This window comes from Trichosurus vulpecula, chromosome 9 (assembly GCF_011100635.1).
Source record: "Trichosurus vulpecula isolate mTriVul1 chromosome 9, mTriVul1.pri, whole genome shotgun sequence".
NCBI classification, from domain to species: Eukaryota; Metazoa; Chordata; class Mammalia; order Diprotodontia; family Phalangeridae; genus Trichosurus; species Trichosurus vulpecula.
In genome coordinates this window covers 188,651,888-188,672,363 of record NC_050581.1, presented here as the reverse complement: position 1 = coordinate 188,672,363, position 20,476 = coordinate 188,651,888, and the positions used below count along the sequence as shown (strand labels likewise).

The following is a 20,476-nucleotide window of genomic DNA, read 5'->3' as shown; positions in this document are numbered from 1 at the left end:
ATCCAGAGAAAATGCCCAGAAATGGGAAATGGAGTGTCTTTTTCATGGAACAACCAGGAGGCCAACTGGATGGAAGAGGATATGTTGGGGAGGAAGGTGTAAGAAGAGTGTAAAGGAAGGAGGGGGTTAGGTTATGAAGGGCTGTGAATGCCAAACAGAGCATTTTGTAATTGATCCTGGACATGATTGGGAACCCCTGGAGTTGATTGAGTATAGGACGAAATGATCAGAGCGAGGCTTTACGAAAATCACTGAATAGAGGATAAATTGGAATAGGGAGAACCTTGAGGCAGGCAGACACGCCTCCCCCCAGCAGGTATTGTAATGGCCCAGGATGAGGTGAGGAGGGGCTGAACTGGGGTGCACATTTAAGAGATGTTCCAAAGGGTAAATTGACAGGCCGTGGCACCATATTGGATATAGGGAGGGAGAGAGGAGGAGTCTAGGATGACTTTTAGGTTGTGTACCTCAGAGACCAGGAGGATGGTGGTGATAATAGGGGAAGGTAGGAGAGGGGATGGCTGAGTCTAGGACACTGAGCTTCTCTTAATGTAGCCTAAGGTTGGATTAACCTTCTCAGCTCATCATTGTTGACTCTCACTTTCAGCTTTCAGCTCACAGAAGCAGCAGATCTTCCCCAGGTGAATTGCTCTCAGGCCATGCCTCCCATATCTCCCAGTCTCCATAATTAGAAGAGTCTTCAAGACCTGGAGAATGCAAAATGGTAGCAAGATCCAAAATCATGTCTGTAAGAATCCAGAGCCTTCGAATGCTAGCGCTGAAGGGATCTTAGCAGACATCTAGTCCAATACTCTTGTCTTATAGATGAATGAACCTCAGTCTTTAGACCATGGGGGAGAAACCAGCGTGGCCAAAAGATATGGAGCCCGGGGCAGTTGCTTCCCTGCCTCAGGTCTCCTTCTATGCTACACTCTAGTTTGTATTTCTGGAATTATCTTTCTTTTCCATGTGAAAGGATTCAACTTTTGAGATATGGGTACTCAGGAAGGATTTGCATTAAAGTGACTTTAGCTCAGCTTTCTAGAGGTTTGAAACCTAGGAAAGCTCTGACTTCTCATTGTGACGTTTAATTTTTATTGGTGATGAAATTGGCTTCCAAGCCCAGCTTACCTGGGCTCATCCTGATAAAAGGATGTAGGTTTTTGAGGAGTGGTGTTCCCTTCCAGACTAGTAAAGAGACTCTAGCTTGAGGTTAAGAGAAAATTTCTCAATAGTCCCTTTTTAATGCATCTCCAAGAAGGGAAAGAATACCCATATTGATATTGTCTTGTTGGTGCGAAAGAGGAAATCTGTGATGCTGACAGCAGTTCTTCTGTTAATTTTGAGTTTTTTAGAATCAACAGCAAAAAAACCTAGTGTTTTTATGAAAGGAAAATTCTTTAAAATTTCTATCCTTTTAAAATGCTTTAATTTCTCTTAGACTCAAATAAATCAGTTGAATAGGCAGTAGTCTAGGCACTTTGCCTCTAAGGAGATTATACTCTCCTGGATAATACAACACATATACTCAAAAGTACATAAAAAAACATAAAAAGTGAATGCAAAGCAACTCAGAGGTGGGCTCCATTCGCCACTTAGGGGATCAGGAAAAGCCTAAGGTGGGAATTATTACTCCAGGTAAGTCTTAAAGAGAGGTGGGGATTCCAGGAGGCAGAAGGGTAAGGAGAAAGAACATTTCAGGCATGGGAGGCAGTTTGGACAAGGGCAGGGGGATGGAATGTCAGGTACAAGAAACAGACAGTAGTATGGCTCTGCTGAAACACAGAATGTGTGGGGGGTGAGAGTCGCTAGGGAGGGTGGGAAGCCTGAGGTCTGAGGCAGCTGCTGAATGACTTTCAGTTCTAGACTTGCATTTTATCTAGAGATGATCAGGGGTCATGGAAGCTTTTGGGAGCAGGAGAAGACCGTGGCTAAGCCCTGTCTTTTGTGTGTGGAGGAAGAATTGGAGACGGAAGAGCTTGGATTCTGAGAGGTCACTTAGGAGGCTATAATTCAGGCGAGAGATGATGAGGGCCTTCAAGACAAAAAACCAAACTAAAGCCCTAGAGATTCTGTCTTCACAGTTTTAAGCGACTGACACCAGCAGGTAGAATGCTTTTGCTGTCTGTAGCTTTCTTTATGCAGGCCCATTTAAGTCCCAGCCCTGCGAGTTGCCTTTGTGGAAGCCGTTGAGGCTTGGAGTTCATATCCTAGCTTTGCCACCTTGGGCAAGTCACTCAGCCTTTAGGGTCCTCAGTTTCATTTATTGTAAAGTGAGATGGTTGGACCACGTGGACCCTAGCATCTCTCCCAGCTCTAAACTTTGGTGACAGAATGGGCAGTGAAGTTTGGGTGAAGACATTGGCCCTGGCCAGGTTCACAGTTGTGTGACTCATGTCTGTTCTGCCGCTGCTTCTCTGTAACCAATTTTAGAGCCTGTCTTGGCAGCTGGAAGTATTTGGGATTAATTTCACACCAATTTTTATGAGTCAGTCCAGCTTTTTCCCCCTGAGCAGCTCCCTGGGTGGGGGCGGGCGCCGCTTCATCCTTTGGCATCCGCCAATATGGCACTTGGACATAGACATGTCCTCTGGGCTTTCCATTCACTTTGGAAGCGGGAACTGAAGACGGCTCTGTGCATTGTGTTTGAAATCGTTAACATTTATTGTTTCCTAAAGTGCTTGATAGCTATAGTCCTTTGGTCCTCAGGGAATGTGCACAAACGCACACATGCACAAGCACACACGCGCGCGCACACACACACTCCACAGCCAAGCCCTGAGAGCTGGTCGGCCTCGTTTCTGGGTTCAGGGTGAAATACGTGGTCCATCAGTGCTTTCTCAGAAGGAGCTATGGCAGTGAGTCCCATGATCCCAGTCCTTTGGGATGTGCCCATTCTCTTCCTCTTCACTTGGCTGTCATGGATAACCAAGTCAATGTGGATGTTATCAGCACCTTTCAATGGGAATGTGATGGGCAGCTTGTGAATTTGCGTAGGGCGGGGGGTGGATTTTACGCCAGATGATGCACACACAGAGTTCTTTGATTCTTTCCTCACCTGATTCTGGGACTTTGGGGTAACAAAAAGCTTTTTCTGTGCTTGACCCTGTACCTCCCCTGCTTAATTTTAGATGGTGTGAGGCATCCCAAGATTCCTTCTCGATCATTACTTTGGCAGGCCTGCTCAGGACTGATGGTGTGTCCCAGGGTATTGCTTCACCAAATAGCCTCCCCAGTACAGGTGCGTTGGATGAAGATGCCTTGGTCTTCATGCAGAGACATTCCCCTATTTTAGCTGTCATTTGCCTTGGATCATGGTGGGCGGCAGAAGAGCTGCCGGATGTGGGGTCAGAGAACCTCGGTTTGATCCAGGCTCGGCCCTTATTATCTGAGTGACCTCAAGGAAAGCATTCTCTTATTGCCTCAGCCATGAAAGAAAGGGTGAGGGGAGGCACCAAAAGTCCCTTCTGCATCCATATCTGTAGTTCCCATCCTGTATTTCACATCATTCCAGATAAGCAGGAGCCCAAAAGGTAACTGCCCCTTCAGGCCTCCAGGTCTTTTCAATGAGAAGCAGCCATCCCAAAGTGATGAGGAGAATTCAGCAATGGCCTCTTCTTGACGTCATCATCTATTCATTTGACGTTCCCCCCACAGACAGAGGAAGGCTCATCCTTCAGTCTCGTTTGGCAGAGGGTGATCTTAGGACAGTAGCTTCCCAGTCACACGCTGAGTCCCCCAAGTCCATGTGTAGGGATTGGCTTTTCCACACACAAACATCTATGCGTCTAAGCAGGGGTGTGCTGGAGTCGGCTCATGAGAGCAGATTGTTAAAACGTGAACTTTCACGCCTCGGAAATTGGCAAATGCTATAAATCAGGGCTTGATTTTTGTTTTGTTGATTTCTAGACTTAAGAAAGTGATGGGAAAAATGTTAATAGTGTAGCTTAAACTTTAGCATGTGTGGTGCCTACATGGGGATAATATAGGACTTGGAGCATCTTCCTCCTTGGGCTGTGGTGGGGTCCAATGAGATAATGTCTCCAGAGTGACCTAGGAGGGCTAGCTTGTTCTCATCCTCCATGTGGCTTCTGGAGGCTCTGGGAGTAGAGCCCCCTGTATCTCCCCCTCCCTGAAGGAAGTTGGGCCCACCCAGCCAGGGACCTGCCTGATGACTTTTCAACACACTCCTTGTTCCAGTGCCCATCGGCCTCAGAGCTGTCCCATGCTCTGGCAGGACAGACAGAGTTGAGGAACGGGCAATGCTTCTTGGAGAAGTAAGCATATTCCTTTTAATGAGTGCCGGATTCATTGAGGCGTTAAAATAAAACACCCAGCGTAGCTTGGGATGCTCCATCTAATTGTTGTTTTAAGTTCTTTTTTCCATGTGAGCATTCAAAAAAACCCGCAATCCAAGTCGGCCCTGCCAATTTTGTCCTGAGGAGATTTGGCAACAGAAAGCTAACACACCCAACCAAGTCTTCTCCCTCGTGGGTCTCGGTGGGCCAGTGCCTGACATTTGGGTAAAGATGACCTCACTCAGACAGCTTTTTGTTAGAATCTCCATCCATCTTTCAGGTGGAATCTTGAAATGTGGGGTTGCAAATGGTGGATGTCAAGGGAACAGTTCTTGCCATGATGTGTACTCCCCACTTCTCTCACTTACAACCTTGGCTCAGTTCAGGTGCCCCCTCCTGTGTGAGACCTACCCAGATTCCCTCTTCAGTCAGGATGGCCCTCAGCCCTTGAAATGAGTTAGCTTTGAGTGTATTTTTGTTTACTGATCTTTTTTGTTTACTAATCTTCTCTCTTTCCTGACTAACATGAAGTTAGAACAAATGAAGTTTATTGGAGCAGGGCACTAGGGATGGAGACCAGGATAACGTTATTTCTTAGGCATAGTTGTATTGTGGTGGATCCTTGAGATTAATCTGATAGTCTAAAGTCATTGACGCCCTGCTTTCTGTCACAAGGGCACAGAATCCTTCCAGCCATCCATGTTTTCAATCTCTGCCTCTTCTGTGATGCTTCACTCCGCCATGGCTTAATTCTGTCTCCACGGCCTCTCTTTCATCTGTCCCATTCTCTCCACTCACAAAACCACCACCCTAGCTCAACCCCTCAACGCCTCTCACCTAGATGATTACAGTAGCAGCCGTTGGCCTCTGGTCTCTCCAGTCTCTAGTCCGTCCTTCTCCCAGCTGCCATGTTAATGTTCCAAAAGCTCTGGCCTGACCGTATCATTGGCCTCTTCATGAAGCCCCCTTGGTTCTCTATTGCCTCTTGTGTAAAATACAAACGCCATCTGCCCCAGCCTATCTTTCCAGGCTTATTGCCCGTGGCTCCCTGTGTTTCACTCTATGGCCCAGCCAGACTGGATTAGCCATGCTGTGTTCTGTCTGTGGCCTTTCTGCCTTGGCCCTGGTTGTTTGTTTGTTCCCCGTTCCTGGAATGTGCTTCCTTCCTAGCTCTGCTTCTTACAGCCCTGGCTCAGTTTAGGTGCCGCCTCTTGTGTGAGGCCTACCCGGATTCCCTCTTCCTCAGACAGGACGGCCCTCTGCCCTCGAAATTACCTTTGCATGTATTTTCGTCTGCTTGTCTTTTTGCATGTCGTCTTCCCAGATCGAATGTGACCTCCCTATGTTAGGGATTGTTTTGCTCTCACCTGTCTTCCTGGTGCCTGCGTTGCTGTTGCTTGTCCTTCGTTCTCAAAGATGTCTTGACTTGCATGCATGGTGCTTAACAAATGCCTGTTGACCGACTCCGCACACAAATGAATGGCAGTAGCCCTGTGAATATGGAAGTGTTACTTCTGTCCCACTGCCACATGGATTGGGGACTATTTTTAACACGTTCGCTGTAGCACGAACAGAGTGAATAGACAGTCCTATTTATTACTACCTCTGACTCGTCTTTATGGAAGCCCAGGTTTATTGACCTGTCCCAAATAAAAACAGGCGTGTGCCCAGTTATGCTTTTGTGTCCGGGCTCAGCGATGACGATGATATTCTGCCTTTGCTGTTTCTGCAGGTAATCGCCTTGGCAGATGCCGCGGAGGAGAACCATAGTAACCTGCTGCAGTCTTTCACCCGGCTGAAGAGTGCCACCCACCTGGTGATCATGCTGATTGGTCTGTGGCAGAAGCTCAGCGCTGACCAGACTGCCATTTTGGAGGCTGCATTTTTGCCACTGCAGCAGGACTCTCAGGAGTTGGTAAGAGCCAGTCCACTTGGCACTGGGAAGGGCTACAAAAGAATTGCATGTTAACGGAAGGAACAGCATGTGTCTGAAGTGGTCCATAAGCTTTGTTTGCTTTTGAGGCATATCTTCCCCACTTTTCTGAAACCATGATAAAAGTTGGGAATTTAGGTGGATTTTTGTAGACACTTTTTAGTGTGTATTTTCATGTGCTCTTCTGTCACTAGAAGCCTGGGGATGGTTACTTGAAGGGCTGAGGGCTGCCATTAAGCCATCTGTTTGGCTGATCCTCACTCTTCTGGCCAATGATTTTCGTTTGTCATTCTTCAGTTTGAACATCTGTAATATGGGTAAGACAGGGCTCACTAAGGAACCCTGAGCTAGAAATGGGAACAGGTCTCCCAGGAGAACAGGAAATCAAGAACCATGCTAGAGTTTGGGGAGAGCTGGTAAAGGATTATTTACATTAGAGGTTTTGGTGTCTCCTATCCTGGAGTTCCTAAGAGAATGGATGAAATGATTTTTTTGGTCAATTTTTCCCAGTGCCTGTGTTTAAAAAGATGACCCTGGATATTCTAGGCCATAAGCTTAAACGAGCTCAGTACAACACTGGAAAGGTGCTAGGAAAATGAATACAAAGTCTGTTGGAAAAGTCGAAACAGGGACAGGAGGTAGGTAAGGTAGCAAGGAGCATGCCTTTGGAAAGAGCAGGGCTCATCAAACTGCCTTACGGTATTACCCTTTGGGCTAATACAGCAGGTGCATGTCCTGTGTTTGATTTCTCATCCTGCCCTGGACATCACAGGGATCATCAGTTGAAAACATGGATCTAAAACACACATATTTGTTAGCCCTTTCAATGACTACAGCTAACTGGAGTCAGAATAATGGTAGCCAAAAGTCCTCTTAGGAAAGTATTCAGGAGCAGATAGAATGAAATCAAGTGGGCACTAGAGGGCTTTGAAGTGATTGTCATGGCTCAAGGTCATGTGTTCCTGGCTGGCTTTTAATGGGTCTCAGTGGATAGCAGAAGGAGTGGGAATCAGCACATGTCACATCTTTGAAGTCAGGAAACCATGGACTGAAATGTTTAGCCTTTGGGGCCATAATTGGTCATTCTCATGGTCTAGCACTGGACACAGTATTGGGTAAAAATCATTTTCTTTGGGGCTCTTCAGAGAGAAGCATGTGAAGTATGGGAAGGAGTTGAAGCCGACAGGAGCAACGTGAGGGATTGGAAGATGAGGCCTCGTTCTTTGGTTTGGTGATGTCTGGGTGGGAGATGGTAACTGATTAACCCCCTCTCTGTAGGGCATACCTCTACAAAAGTCTTGTCTCCTTGCCCCGCTGAAGTGTGGAGGTACATGTAAAGAATACAGGGGCTGGACTGGATAGGATCTAGTTTATGGTGTCTGTGATCCTATGATGCTGAGTTCTCAAAGGCTCCATGAGCACAATATAGATTCTGACAGATCCTGCAAAGCTGGAAGAGCTTTGGGTATGGGCTCCATGACAGCCTGTATGGCCATGTCCTCAAATGGCCAGGTCAGAAGAGGCTCAGCACTCAACTGTTGGTGGCCCGGTGATGACTCGGCCACAGCAAATCATTATCATTGACTATCAAGGCATAGGACAGGGTCATGGGAACACATAGGTGGCAGGTGAAATGTTGCTGTTAAAGTCATGATTTAGTAAGAAGTTTAGAACAGAACAAGCCAAAATGGACTTTGGCTATGGTATAAAGAAGAATTTCCCGAGAGGGAGGGTCTTTAGTTTCCCCAGTAATTGAGGGCCTTTCTCCTATCTAAAAACAGTATCAGTTCTCACACTGAAAGTCACTTAGATGCAGCCACTCCTCTGGGCTAGGGAATGAATGGTCTTGGTCACCCTTTAAAGGCCCTGGTAGTCTTCTGGACTGGGACTCTCTTGTTCCTCTGGGAAGGCATCTTCTGCTTTTCATGGTGGCAGGGAAGAGTATGCGCTTTCTAGGTTTGTTGGAGTCTCTCAGTCTCTTGTTATGAGTGAGGTAAGATGTGCTAAAAATGCCACATAGGGCAGGATAGTATCTGAAGACATCTTTATGCCACTTTTCACGTTCTTCATGTTCAGTCCCGATTTCAAGTTCAGTCTGGGTCTCAGGCTGTTGAGATAGCTTTTAGAAGAACAAAAGGAAAGCTCATGTACATCTTTAAAACTAGGAATCCTCCTTCATTCTTTGAGACAGAGTCATTCTGTATGTGATTTAGATAGGGTTGTTCATAATCCCTCACATTATGTGTTTAGACCTCACAAATCAGTATTACTGGATGGGCACCCTACTGAGAGGCTAACATGAAGGATGGAAAGCTAAAATTGCTTGGAAGGAAGGGGAGCGTGTGGGTGGAGAGAAGCCACTTACCCAAATGTTGAAAATGCATCCCATATTGAAGTTATTAAGATACCACAGAAATCTGAAAGTAATTTAGACATAAGTTTAGTTGTGAGGGGGTGGGGGAGCAAGTGGGGTGTAGGTGGGGGTGGGGACACCATAGACATGTGGCTGGTATTTACAGACAGAAGCTCTCGGCTAGTGTGCAGATTTCCCCACAAGCATTTGAGAAGAACAGTGGTGAAAGAAAGTGCTTGGAAGAATGTTCACTTCCTTTTCAAACAACTGCATGCTGTGGATTGTTTTATTTTTGTTTAGACGGAACGTGCCGGGAGGCAGGCCAGACCCAGGAGGTCCCTACGCAGTGGTCTTGTGCTCCCTTGTGTTCCCGAAAGGAAAAGGTTGAGAAGCTGTTGTTATCAGCTCAGAGTAATGGAGGCTTGGGGTGATGGAAATCCAAGCTGTCATATGTGCCAAAATCAGTGTGCTTGCATGTATGTATATATGTATGTTACTCCATTTGGGACAGAATTCTTCCTCGTGTTCCAGAGCCAACTGTCTCTCCGGAAACACTACCCAGCTCTGACAGTTTCCCAGGATCATCACAAAACAATTAAATCCTGCTGTTGCAGACTCCTGGGTGTTATTCCTCTTTCGTGCTGGGAGCGTCTGTGCCAAATGTCCCTTCTTATTTTGTCTTGAGGGAAATGTGAATTGGGATTCCAATGGAGCCTTCCTAGAAGGACTCCAAATAGTGCGTCTGTCAGTGGGGTTAGAAAATGCCTTGGCCCTCCTGCTTCCATGAAGGGCATGCTTTTCTGAAGAACGCTGTGTGTGACAGTCTTACTGAGCACGATGACTCTTCTGTGATTGCCTTTGCTTATTGGGGTCTAGTTTGAAAAAATGGTGACACTGACTTGTGTGGTGACCATTTGAAGGTGCCTCTTTTTCACGTGCAAAGGACTGTACCTGTTAATGTCCCGGGTTAACGTGGTTGATTTTCGGAGGTGGTGCCACACACTTCCTCTAGTTACACTTCCTGCTCTTTCACTTTTTTCTGTGGAGGGCCCACCAAACAAAATGGCAGGAAGGCACGCGTGGCCTTATCTGCTAGTGGATCTTTTCAGAGCTTTTTCTTCCACCTTCAGAACCTGGTGTGGAGGGTGGAGGGGGGGGAAATGTCCATGCTACACCATCATCATCCCGCAAGTCCAGCAATCTATAATCACAAACCCCTGTTCAGTAAGGGAGCGTCGCCACGTGCCTTGTGCCTTGTTGTGCCCAGCTAGAAAATGGGACCTCTTCAATCCCACACGTTAAGAGAGCAAGTTTGGATGTAAAGCTTGTGATTTTTGTGCACGTGCACTTTGTTATATATTGCAAGCAAGCTCATACCTGGCATTTCAAAGACACTTTCTTAATCCAAGAGTCTTCTTTAAGGACAGCTGTAGAATCAGAGAACCTCAGAGGTCGTCTCATCCAAATTGGCCCCTCTATGTCATCCACCCTTCCTGTAAAGACATCCAGGGACTAACTTAATCCATCTCAGAGACAGCTTGTCAGCATCCCCCCCCATCCGAGATCTGCCCTTTGGGGCCAAGGAAAGCCTAATTCCTTTCTTTTTATTTTAAATTTTAAAAACTGGTAGTGAACAGAAATGGATTTTCTCTCCTTCCCATCTCTCCCTTCCCCTAAAGGTGCCTCGGGCAGGCCGGAGCCCCTGGACCCTGACAGATGGCTCCCGTGTCAGTTGGAGTGCTTACACCTTGGAATTGGCAAATGCTGTGCATCAGGGCTCAGATGATTGTTGTGTTGGTGTCTAGACTTATCAAAGTGATGGAGAAAATGGCAATGATGCAGATTAAACTTGAAAGTGTCATATGTGAACATATATATATAATTATGTTATTAATTATTATTTTTCTCAGTGTTTTGGAGAGCCAGTCGTTAAACATTTACTATCACAACCCTGCCTTGGTGGCGCCTCTTCCAACTGGTAAATTCCTGCCCAGAACTTCCTTTTGAGGATGTGCCTAGGCCCACCACAGCTCACTTCGTTCCCAGCTCAGCTCCTGTCCCTCTAGAATCTAGAGGTGTGCTCTTCCCCCGTTAAAGTGTAACATCTTTGAAGGTAGGGACTATATTTCTTTTGGTTTGTGTTTATATTCCTAGCATCCATCACTGTGCCTAGGCATAATAAGCGTTTAATTGATGCTCTGTCTTCTCTAACTATCTGTCTATCTAATATGCATAGTCAAGCCAAACAAATCCCCACATTGTTCGTATCTGAAACATGCATACCTCGTTTTGCACCCTGAGCCCAAACATCCCTGTTGGGAGGTGGGTAGCATGCTTGACCATCGGGCCTCTCGATCGCGGACTCTCATTGCCTTGATCATAGTTCTTACGGTTTTCAAAGTCATTTGTTTTTACAGTGGTGGTTCTGTTCACTCTGCATTAGTTTGTACAAGTCTTCCTAGGTTTGTCTGAAGCCGTCTCATTCATCGCTTCTTAAGGCATGATAGGATTCCATTACATTCACGTACTATAATGGGTTCAACCATTTTCCTGGTTGATGGGCACACCCTTAGTTTCCAGTTTTTTGCTCCTGCTAGAATTCCCTTCGAATTCCCTTTTCATATTACTGCCTTTTAAGTATCTACAAACATACCATATCCCGTCTAAGTTGTCTCTTCTCCAGATGGAACAGTGCCTATTTCATAGAATTTAAGGTGGAAGATACTTCCATGGGCCATTCAGTCCAGCTCATACCCTTTCAGCACACCCAGCAAGTGGGAATTCATCTTTTCACTTGAAGAGCCCCAGTGGGGTAGAAGCTAAACCCATAGATCCCTTTGCCATCTGGGTGACTTTTCCCCCTAGTCATCGCCTTCCCCGAGGGCTGGTGGCAGCTAGGTGGGGCAGTAGATGGAGCCCCAGGCCTGGAGTCAGGAAGACTCCTCTTCCTGAGTTCAAATCAAGCCTCAAACAGTGACTAGCTCTGGGACCCTAGACAAGTCACTTAACCCTGCTTGCCTCAGTTTTCTCATCTGTAAGATGAGCTGGAGAAGGAATGGCCAAACTGCTCCAGTATCTTTGCTGAGAAAACCCCAAATGGGGTTGTGAAGAGTTGGGCATGACTGAAAAATGACTGAATGGCAACATGCTGACAGCCAAGTCACCCCATCCGTGTGAGCCTCAGTGTATTCACTAATCTTGTTCATCCCCTCAGCTCCAGGGGCCCTCTTTGTCAAGCTGCCTGCTGTCTCACTACTTGTATTTATCATCTTCGGTCTCTCCACATTTATTCTGGGTGTGCTTCTCCATGTCCTTGTTGTCTCCCTTTTTAGGGTACCAGCACCTGGTGAGTAAGTAGAGGTTGTTCTGTTCTTCATATTTGTGTCCCTAAACACCTCACCCACTGCCTGTTATCGGCACTTGGGTGTTTGGTGATAGGATTTGAGAACTTTCCTTTCAGAGTTCTTATTCTCTTCTTTTCCAAACTCTTTTTGAGAGAAAGATTTTTCCCAACATGTTAATGTGGTTTCTGGTATAGAGTGTGTGTTTATTGTAGGAAATCCTTTTGTTTGAGAAGAAGCTTGTCAAGACTCATTTGAAAGGCTTAAAGTGTTCAGGCGTCATGGGATCATTTTGATGTAATGACCACGGCATGGTGTCTGGGCCCAAGGATGACTCAGATGCTTCATCATTACCATTATTAATGGCTCTTTTCAAAAGACTCACAAAAGAAGGAAGTACTTATAATCAACTGTACAAGTGGAATCTAATTTCTGTTGCAATGCCATAATAACTTTAACTGTCTATGGGAAATTAGTGGGAAAGTAAATATTTTGCTACTATCTCTGATAGTAGCAAGAAGGATACAGACACACATGTGCACACATGCACACACACACAGTTTGTTTCTGTGATTTCCCGAGATAGCTAAGAGTCAGGAGCTGGATGCTCTGAAGTTGACTTCTATTTGGCACCTTGATGGTGTGAATGATGTTGTGGCTGAATGGAATCTCCAGAATCCTCTTGGAATATTCTTTTCCTGTTTTTTCTTAGAACAGCAGAAATGCATTAAATAAAACGTAGATAGGAGAAAATGCACAAGTTAACATATACAACTTATCCCTGCGTTAACGGTCTTCTAGGTATACTTCCCTGGGTGGATTTGTATGGGAGGTAGAGCACATATTCCAAAGGGGGAGCCAAGGGAGTGAGGACTGAGTCATGGCAGTGGTCTAATGCCTACTTTTCAAGGTGAGGGAAGCAGATCAGCCACTTGCCTGTACTTGCGACTTGGTCTCAGAGAGTGCCCTGGCCCAGGGCCTTACGTCTGCATCAAGCATTTATTCTGACTCTGTCTAGGCTCAATGGAGAACTCTTCCTTGGAACGAGGCTCAGAGGAGAGAAGAGGGGTGAGGTACTAGATCCAAAAGCACGATATATCCTCAGCTACTGCTGAGGATGAAGAAGGAGAAGGAGGAGGGAAAGAAAGAGAAGGAGCAAAGGAAGTAAGAAGAAGAGGAAGAAGAACAAAGAGGAGAGAGAAAAGGAGGAGGGAAAAGGAGAGAAGGAGGAAGGGAAAGAGGAAGAAGGAGAAGGAGGAGGGAAAGGGAGAGGAGGAGGAAGGGAAAGGAAGAGGAGATGAACACAATAACAAAGTTGCAGGAAAACAAGACTCACATATTTGATGACGGGCTTATAATTTCATCAGCTTTGAGAGTTGGTTGATTTTCTTGCTTTCTTGACCACACAGGCTCATGGCAGGTTTTTATTTATTATTTTTTCAACACCTTTTGTGCCTCATGGGCTTGCACCAATGTCTGTGCCACTGGAGGCATTCCATTCCATGCATTATCCAGCATCTCGTTTTGGCCCAATAGACTTTGAGGAAATAGCCCTTTCCTCTCATTCACTCAACAGAAGCCACCTTTGGGTTGAACTGTCAGCCATGCTGCTTTATCACCAATCTAGAGGAACTTAAAAGCAAGTATATTTCTTTTCTCAGACCCATTTGGCTTCATCTTACTTTTTGACCAGTTTTCTATTACAAGACTTTGTTGTAACTTCCAACCTAAGTAATATTTTCTCACAGAATGGGAAGGATGAGTTTTTGCCTTATTTTCTCCTTTTATTTGTTTAAAAAAGGTGTTTAGGGCCCTTTGAGTCTTTTTGGTACATCACATTGAAAAACTGTAATTCTGGTTTGAGGCACCTGGATTTCCTGTTGTTACATATCTTTCTAACCTCTTCTGACATAAGTCCAATGAAGTAAAGCATAAGAAGTTTCTACTGAATTGAGACAAATTTTTGGTCGTCTTTTTGTATCTATGTGGAGAAAATGAAATGCTGTAACAGGTGGCCCCATTTGGGTCTACATAACTAGGATTTATATTCTTTCAAAGCACATCAGCATCAGCTTAACAAAATGGAAATCAGTCTAGCTGAGGTTTAGTTTGGGATAGCCATGTGGGGAGGCCTGCGCTGTCCCCAGCAGTACATAAAAATTTGCTGATGAAATTGTTGGTGCTTTGCTTTCTTTGTTTAGAGTAGCCAAATTTTCCAGACTCCGAGCAAATAAAATCCAGTTTCTTGTTTTGGCCACGGGTCTCCCTCTGTAGGCCTTTATGGCTTTATAGCCATTGAGTCTCATTCTGGAGCCAACAGGTTTTCCACGCAGGTTCCAGGGATGTCAGGATCCAAACCATGTCCATCCTCTCTGCATGTATCAGCTTCTTTCAAGTCTTGCTGACTTGCCTGGGAATGTGGTCTTACTGTTTTGCTGGAAAATTATTGTTTTCTTTAAAAAAAGAAATAAGGGGCTCATTTTGCTCTTTTTCACCCAGTGAGGAAGAAGGCTCCCCTATGGAATATGAAGTCTTTGGCCCATTTCTCATTTGGCTGTTTTAATATAATGTGACAAAGTATAGATGATACATTTCACACACACATGTGTATGTGTATAAATTGTATGTGTGTGTAACTAAATATATATGTATATGAAGTGTATGTGTCTATCATATATGAAATGTATATACACACATGCACATGTATACACAGGTACATATATGCATATATCTCCGGGGTAGAAAAGGGTGCTTTCACTTTCTGCTTCTCCTCATCCCTTTCTCTTTCCCTTCTTCTCTCTCCCCACCCCCTACCTCTGTCTCCCTCTCTTTTCCTCCCTCCCCTCTCTCCTCTCTTCTCTCCCTCCTACTATCTCTTTCATTGCCACCAAAACAACCTGTTGAAGATTGAAACATTTAGCCACTGAGCTGTTTGTTGAGCGATATGAAAATGAGAATGTCCTGTGTTTGTATTTTTCACTTTTAAAAGCCAGGGTGTTTGGGTGCCAAGCTTCGTTGGCTGAAAGGTACGTTGGAGGGCTTCCAGTCCAAGACCTCAGCTCAGAACATTATTCCCTCCATGAGATTCCTCCAGTGAATAACTCATTCCCTTGGGACAATGTCACTTCTCTCTACCATCCTTGGAGAAGAAGATCTGGTTTCAGAAGTGGTGGTGGAAGGCTTGTGGAGTCCTGATCAAATCACATCATGATGTTAACACTTTGCTCAGTGACGTTGAGATGTGGGCTTTGGTTGTGCTTTCATGATGGAGGCTTTGGTCAAAGATCTTTAGAACTGGAGGGGCCTTTAGAGGTCTTCTGGATCAGCTCTCATGTGTTTCAGATGAAGAAGCTTTGCCATATTGAAAAAGCCTTCAAGACCATTGTGTGATTGGTGGCTTAGCCCATTTAACCGCAAGCCTACAGGTGTTTGCTTCCCCCACCCCAACGCTCATTGGAATCCTAGAGGAAAGTGACCAGAAAGGCAGCACCTGGATCTTCATGTAGATATCATATGGCCATTGATGGCCTTGACCAATGAAGAGACGGGCAGCCACATCCAAAGTAGCTGAAGTTTCTGGGTGGTCCTCAAAGCTCAAGCTAATTAAAGGGAGAAGGGAAAAATAAAGAAAAGAAGCCTGTGCCACTTTGTACTTAAGTAAGTGGTTTAACATATTTGGGCGATTTTTCCCAGAGTTCGTCTCTCATTCCTCATTGTGGTTGTTTAGGATACACCCTAGTGTTTGAGGGGAGTTGATCCTTAGATGCTTTGTCTGGAGGCTCTGAGGGCTGAGCCCTCACAAGTACATATTTAGTCAATGCACCATCTCGGGAGCCTGAGGCTAGGCCCCTGAGAGTCCCTATTTGTGTGCAGTATACATACATGGAGAGTAGGAGTGGAGATGAATTCAAGGTGACTGCCTCAATTCAGACCCAGTCAAATCAGACCTGGTTGTCGTTGCTCCCCTTTTCATGAGGGTGGGTAGGCACACCAATGGCAAGTACCCAAGGATGGGGGTGAGAGGGCCAGAAATGAGTATCCGGTCATGTTGCTAGTCTGCACTCGTTCTGGACTGTGTAGCAAATCTGTATTGGTCCAAGGACAGAGGATATACCTCGTAGCTTATTGATAATTTTTTTGTTTATAGTTGGTTTTTCCAGTCTCCAAACATACATCGATATTTTGTAGTAAAATTCAGCATTGAGTCGTGGAAAAAGCCCCGGCTAGGAGCTGGCCCACCTGGGTTCTGGGCTGGCTTTTGCTATTAACTTGTTGCACAACTTTGAGCAAGTCATTTAAATTGGAGGTTGGTGACCTTTTAAAAGAAAAGAACCCTTCTGGGGACGATGTTTTTTGTGGGAGAGAACTGCTTTTTAATATACTTTTTCAATTGAAGGTAGAGAGATTTTGTACAAACCTCTGTTGTACTGGTCTGTCCATTTTGGTTATTTTATTTGATTTACCAGTCAGTCACCAAGCATTTGGTAAGCACTTTATGGGATGATCCTGACCCAGCCCTCCACTCTGGCCACATCGTGACATGCGTCATCCCTGCATGGCAAGGGCAAGGTTTTGGGTCTGCTTATCACCAGTCAGTAGCTAGCTAGGTTAGGCAAGGCTATCTTGCATTTAGGCCTATTAAAAGAATAGAAAGCCTTCTTCCTCAGTCCAGTCCATGTGACAGTCCTGGACTCTCTCTCTGTAGGTCAGGAGTTCTTAACTTCAGGTCCATAGAAGGGGTCCATGGATAGATTTCAGAGGGTTAATGAACTTGGATGAAGAAAAAAATGCATGTATTTTCACTAACCTCTAACTGAAATTTAACATTTCTTCTTATTACTTAAAACATTATTCTAAGAAGGGTGTACTTTCCCACTCAGTAATGGAAAGTTGTCCCATTAATCTTTGACCCATTGGGACACTAACTCTTCTGACTAGAGTTAGGTGGTGAATGGGAAGGGCTTATTAGATCGCCCTCCTCCCCATTTAAGCAATCTAGCTAGAAACCCTTGGTTGCCAACCACCGAGTGCCTCATATAAGGTATTTAATAAATGTTTGGTGACTGAGAACACAAGTATAAGGGATTGGCCCTTAACTGTGGCCTTGTCAAGGACTTGGAGAATGGTGGAATGGTGGACCTAGCTATAAAGCATCAGTTATGAGCAATGGTATTACCAAGGAAAGCGGGGAGGGTGGCGGGGAAACTGATACCAGCCTCGCCCAAGATGACCGTGGTCATCAGATGGCATCTGACTATCCAGTAAGGAGAATTTTAGGTCCTGATAACTCACCTAACAGACGAAGCGCACAGTGGCCCCACCTTGGTGCCAGAGAGTGACTCCCACACTGCATATCACCATGTCTGGTTGGGCCCACCTTTCTTATAAAGGTATGTTTGTTCTTTAGCACTTGGTCGATGCCAGTGCTCTCCTTTTAGTGAATGAATGAACACTGCCCATAGAAAGGGATCATGGGAAAGTTAAGTCACTTGAGCTGACATTTAATTTTTTTTAAGCGATTTCCCCAAGGTCATTCCCCTTGGCCCAGGGCTACCAGCCATTAAGCTAACAAAGTATCACCCATTGTTCCATCCCTGCTGATTCTGCTCACCTGGGCACTTTCTCACCATCTTCCTCATTTGCCATAGGCCCCTGAAATGTTGGGAGCCATCTCTCACTGTTGCTACTAGTTTGCTCTTACCTCTGGCCTGTTTCTTTCTTCCCTTGATGTGGTAGGTTTGGGGAAAGTGAGTAAGCCAATTTGACTGGAACTCAGAATGCTTGATGAGAAGTCTTGGGGACTATCCCTGGGAGCCAGAGTAATATCAGGTCACCAACTCTGGTCCTAGGGGCAGTAGTCCTAGAAGAGGATCAGTGTAGAGAGGGGGCTGATCTACATTGGTGTCCAAGTGATGTTGCCTTCCAAACACTGGGTGCTGGAACTGAGTGTAACCAAGTAACCTGAGTGTGGGGAAAGCTGGTCGGTGAGGGGAGAAGCCAACAAAATGAATTAGGCCAGGTAGAACTCAAGGGAATCCATTGCCCCTCTCACTAGGAAAAGCTGCTTGGTGGCAGAGGGTGAGATCATGTGACTGTTGCCTTACAGTCCTCCCCCGTGGCCCCCAAAGCTCCTCCCCAACCTTGGCGTTGGGTGATGTCCACATGTGTCCAAAGCCAGGCCCTTCAATTTCTTCTACTCTCTGGAGCATTTCGTCAAGTAACAAGAGTTCTGTGGGTCCCCTGTCATCTTCGTCTTCCATTTCTTCAGTCCCAGGGCCTGAAACCACCTCTAAACCTTCAATCAGAGCCTCTGTAGGAGGCCATCAGGCCTCCTGAATTTGGGGTATGGCTGATACAGGACTGCATTGTCTTCCCATGGCCGAAACAGTCAGGTCTAGGTCACAGGCCATGTCAAAAAAAGAAACCTTTGGATGTACGATAAGGTGTGGATTCTGTGTGTGTGTAGGATGGAGAAGACAACTGGAAAGGTATTTTCCTCTGTTTTGTAAGTGTCCTTTAAGCTCCACGAAGGCCAGTTAGCCTGAATTCGACAAAGAACATTGAGATTTTGATCCACTCAGAATAAATGGGCCTCTGTTTTCCCAGGGAGATTGGCAAGCTGGGTGGCTCAGATTCTATTCACTGCAGCCTTTTCCCTACTGAGTCTTCACTTAGGCTTGGCTTTGTCCAAAATGGCTGAGAGTTTACATGAACCATTTTTAGCTCCATTGGAAGAGATGAGAGTGATATGAGAAAGCTTGACTTGCTGCTGACGCCATACTAATCATAATTCTTGGGTCAGTGTAAGCCAATGGGGCTAAAAGGAGCCATCGTTTTCAGGAGTTTAATTAGGGCCTCTTTAGAAGAGTTAAGCTTAAATCTTTATTACTGCACATGTGAGCTTTTGTAATGCTCACAGTGAAAACAACAACCTTTGCTTCTTATCTGGATAGCCCAGACAGTATAAGGCCAGTTGATAAAATAAAAGAATGAGACTTGAACATTGTTTTGCCTTAAAACACCTAAGGAAAGGCCATTTTTATGAGGCTTCTCTCTTAACCCCCAAACCAGGCCAGGGGCATAATCTCTGTTTATTCAATCAGATTCTTTTCCTCTCTCTTGCTTGGAGGGCATAGCACTGATATTGGGTGATAAATGTTCTCCTGGTGTTTTCTCCTGTGCCTTGGGAATGAAGGATGTGATGATGTTTGGATTACAAACTTGTTTGAAGGCGCTTATCTCTTGTTTGAAGAGGGGAGGGATTGTACTCATACTTTGCATGGAGATTTCAGTTCTGAAGTGGTGTTTTTCTAGAATCAGGTTTTGAAAAAAGGAGAAAAATATTTGACACGTGACCTTTTATTGAGGATTTCAAAGCACATCATAGATGATTAAGCTTCATATCTCCTGGGTAAACTAGTGATTATAAATATTATTATTCCTCTTTTATGAAGAAGCCAGCTAAAGTTGGGGACATGCACTGCTATTCCATAATAAGGCTTCAGATGAGACCTAGAGTTTATAGCTGTAAATTGAAATGAAGGATTCCCACCTGAAGAGATAGTGAAGCTCTGCAGAAGTGATTAGTGGAGGAGTTTTTATAGGATTAAAATGGGGATGGGGTGGAGAAAGAAACAGAGACAGAAAGAGACAGACAAAAAGATGGGGAGAGAGAAAGGAAGGATGGAAGGGAGGGGAGAGAGAGAGAGAGAAGGAGAATATTTGGGGATAATAATAGTACCTACTTCACAGGACAGGGAGATGGGGTTGGTGTAGTTATGTTTACAATAGTCTGGAAGTCATCAGGAAAATCACAGCAGATAATTGTGAGCCTCCTCTTTTCCTCTTCTCAACATCTCAAAACCTGTTGACATCGTCTCAGTTCATTTCTTCACTTAAACATTTATTAAGCACCAAACATGTGCTAGGCACTTTGCTAAACCCTGGGAATACATATAAGAAAGATAAAGATAGTTCCTGCCCTCAAGGAGCTCACCATTTAATGGGGGAAGACAGCATGCCAAAGGAAGCTGGAAAGGGGCAGGAGACCCCAGAGGCCTGAGGACATCTTGTTTTGTGGAGTTGAAACCAAGCAAGCCTCAGATGGAAAGTGGATCTCCCCTGATCTCCTCCTTTACTCCATGCCCTGAAGGAGAGGTTTTTCTTGCCAAGGTCAGCTGCTTGGGTCAGGGGTCAAGGATCTCTTGGTTTCTTCCTGCCTTCTCCAGCAGACAGTCCCTTCTGTAATCCCAACTTCCTCCCTGGCCCTCTGCTTCTTTTCTTGATACCTACAAACATGCCCAGATTTCTTCTCACTAGACCCTGCAACCCCAGCAAGGCATTGTACCAGATCTTTCTTCCCTTTCTCTAAAAGCTTATTTTGGAGTCTTCACTTCTCCTGTCTAAACCCTTTGCCCCCAGTCTCATCACTTGACAGAAACTTCTTTCTCCAGAGTTGTAAATGCTATCTTCGTCACCAGGTTAGATGACTTTTTCTCCTTTCTCGTGCTTCTTGAACCCCCTGCGGCATTAGATAGCACTGACTCTCGTT

The 20,476-nt window shown here is 45.3% G+C and overlaps 1 protein-coding gene across 2 annotated transcripts in view; it reads left to right on the top strand.

The window, feature by feature from the left end:
• The window catches only part of BBS9 (Bardet-Biedl syndrome 9), a 357,944-nt gene that overhangs the window by 275,979 nt on the left and 61,489 nt on the right, over window positions 1–20,476 (top strand). For both annotated transcript variants that reach the window (XM_036738870.1, XM_036738869.1), the window contains one exon: window positions 6,031–6,213. In XM_036738870.1, coding sequence (XP_036594765.1) covers window positions 6,031–6,213 — 183 coding nt within the window. The remainder of the gene's footprint in view (window positions 1–6,030; window positions 6,214–20,476) is intronic.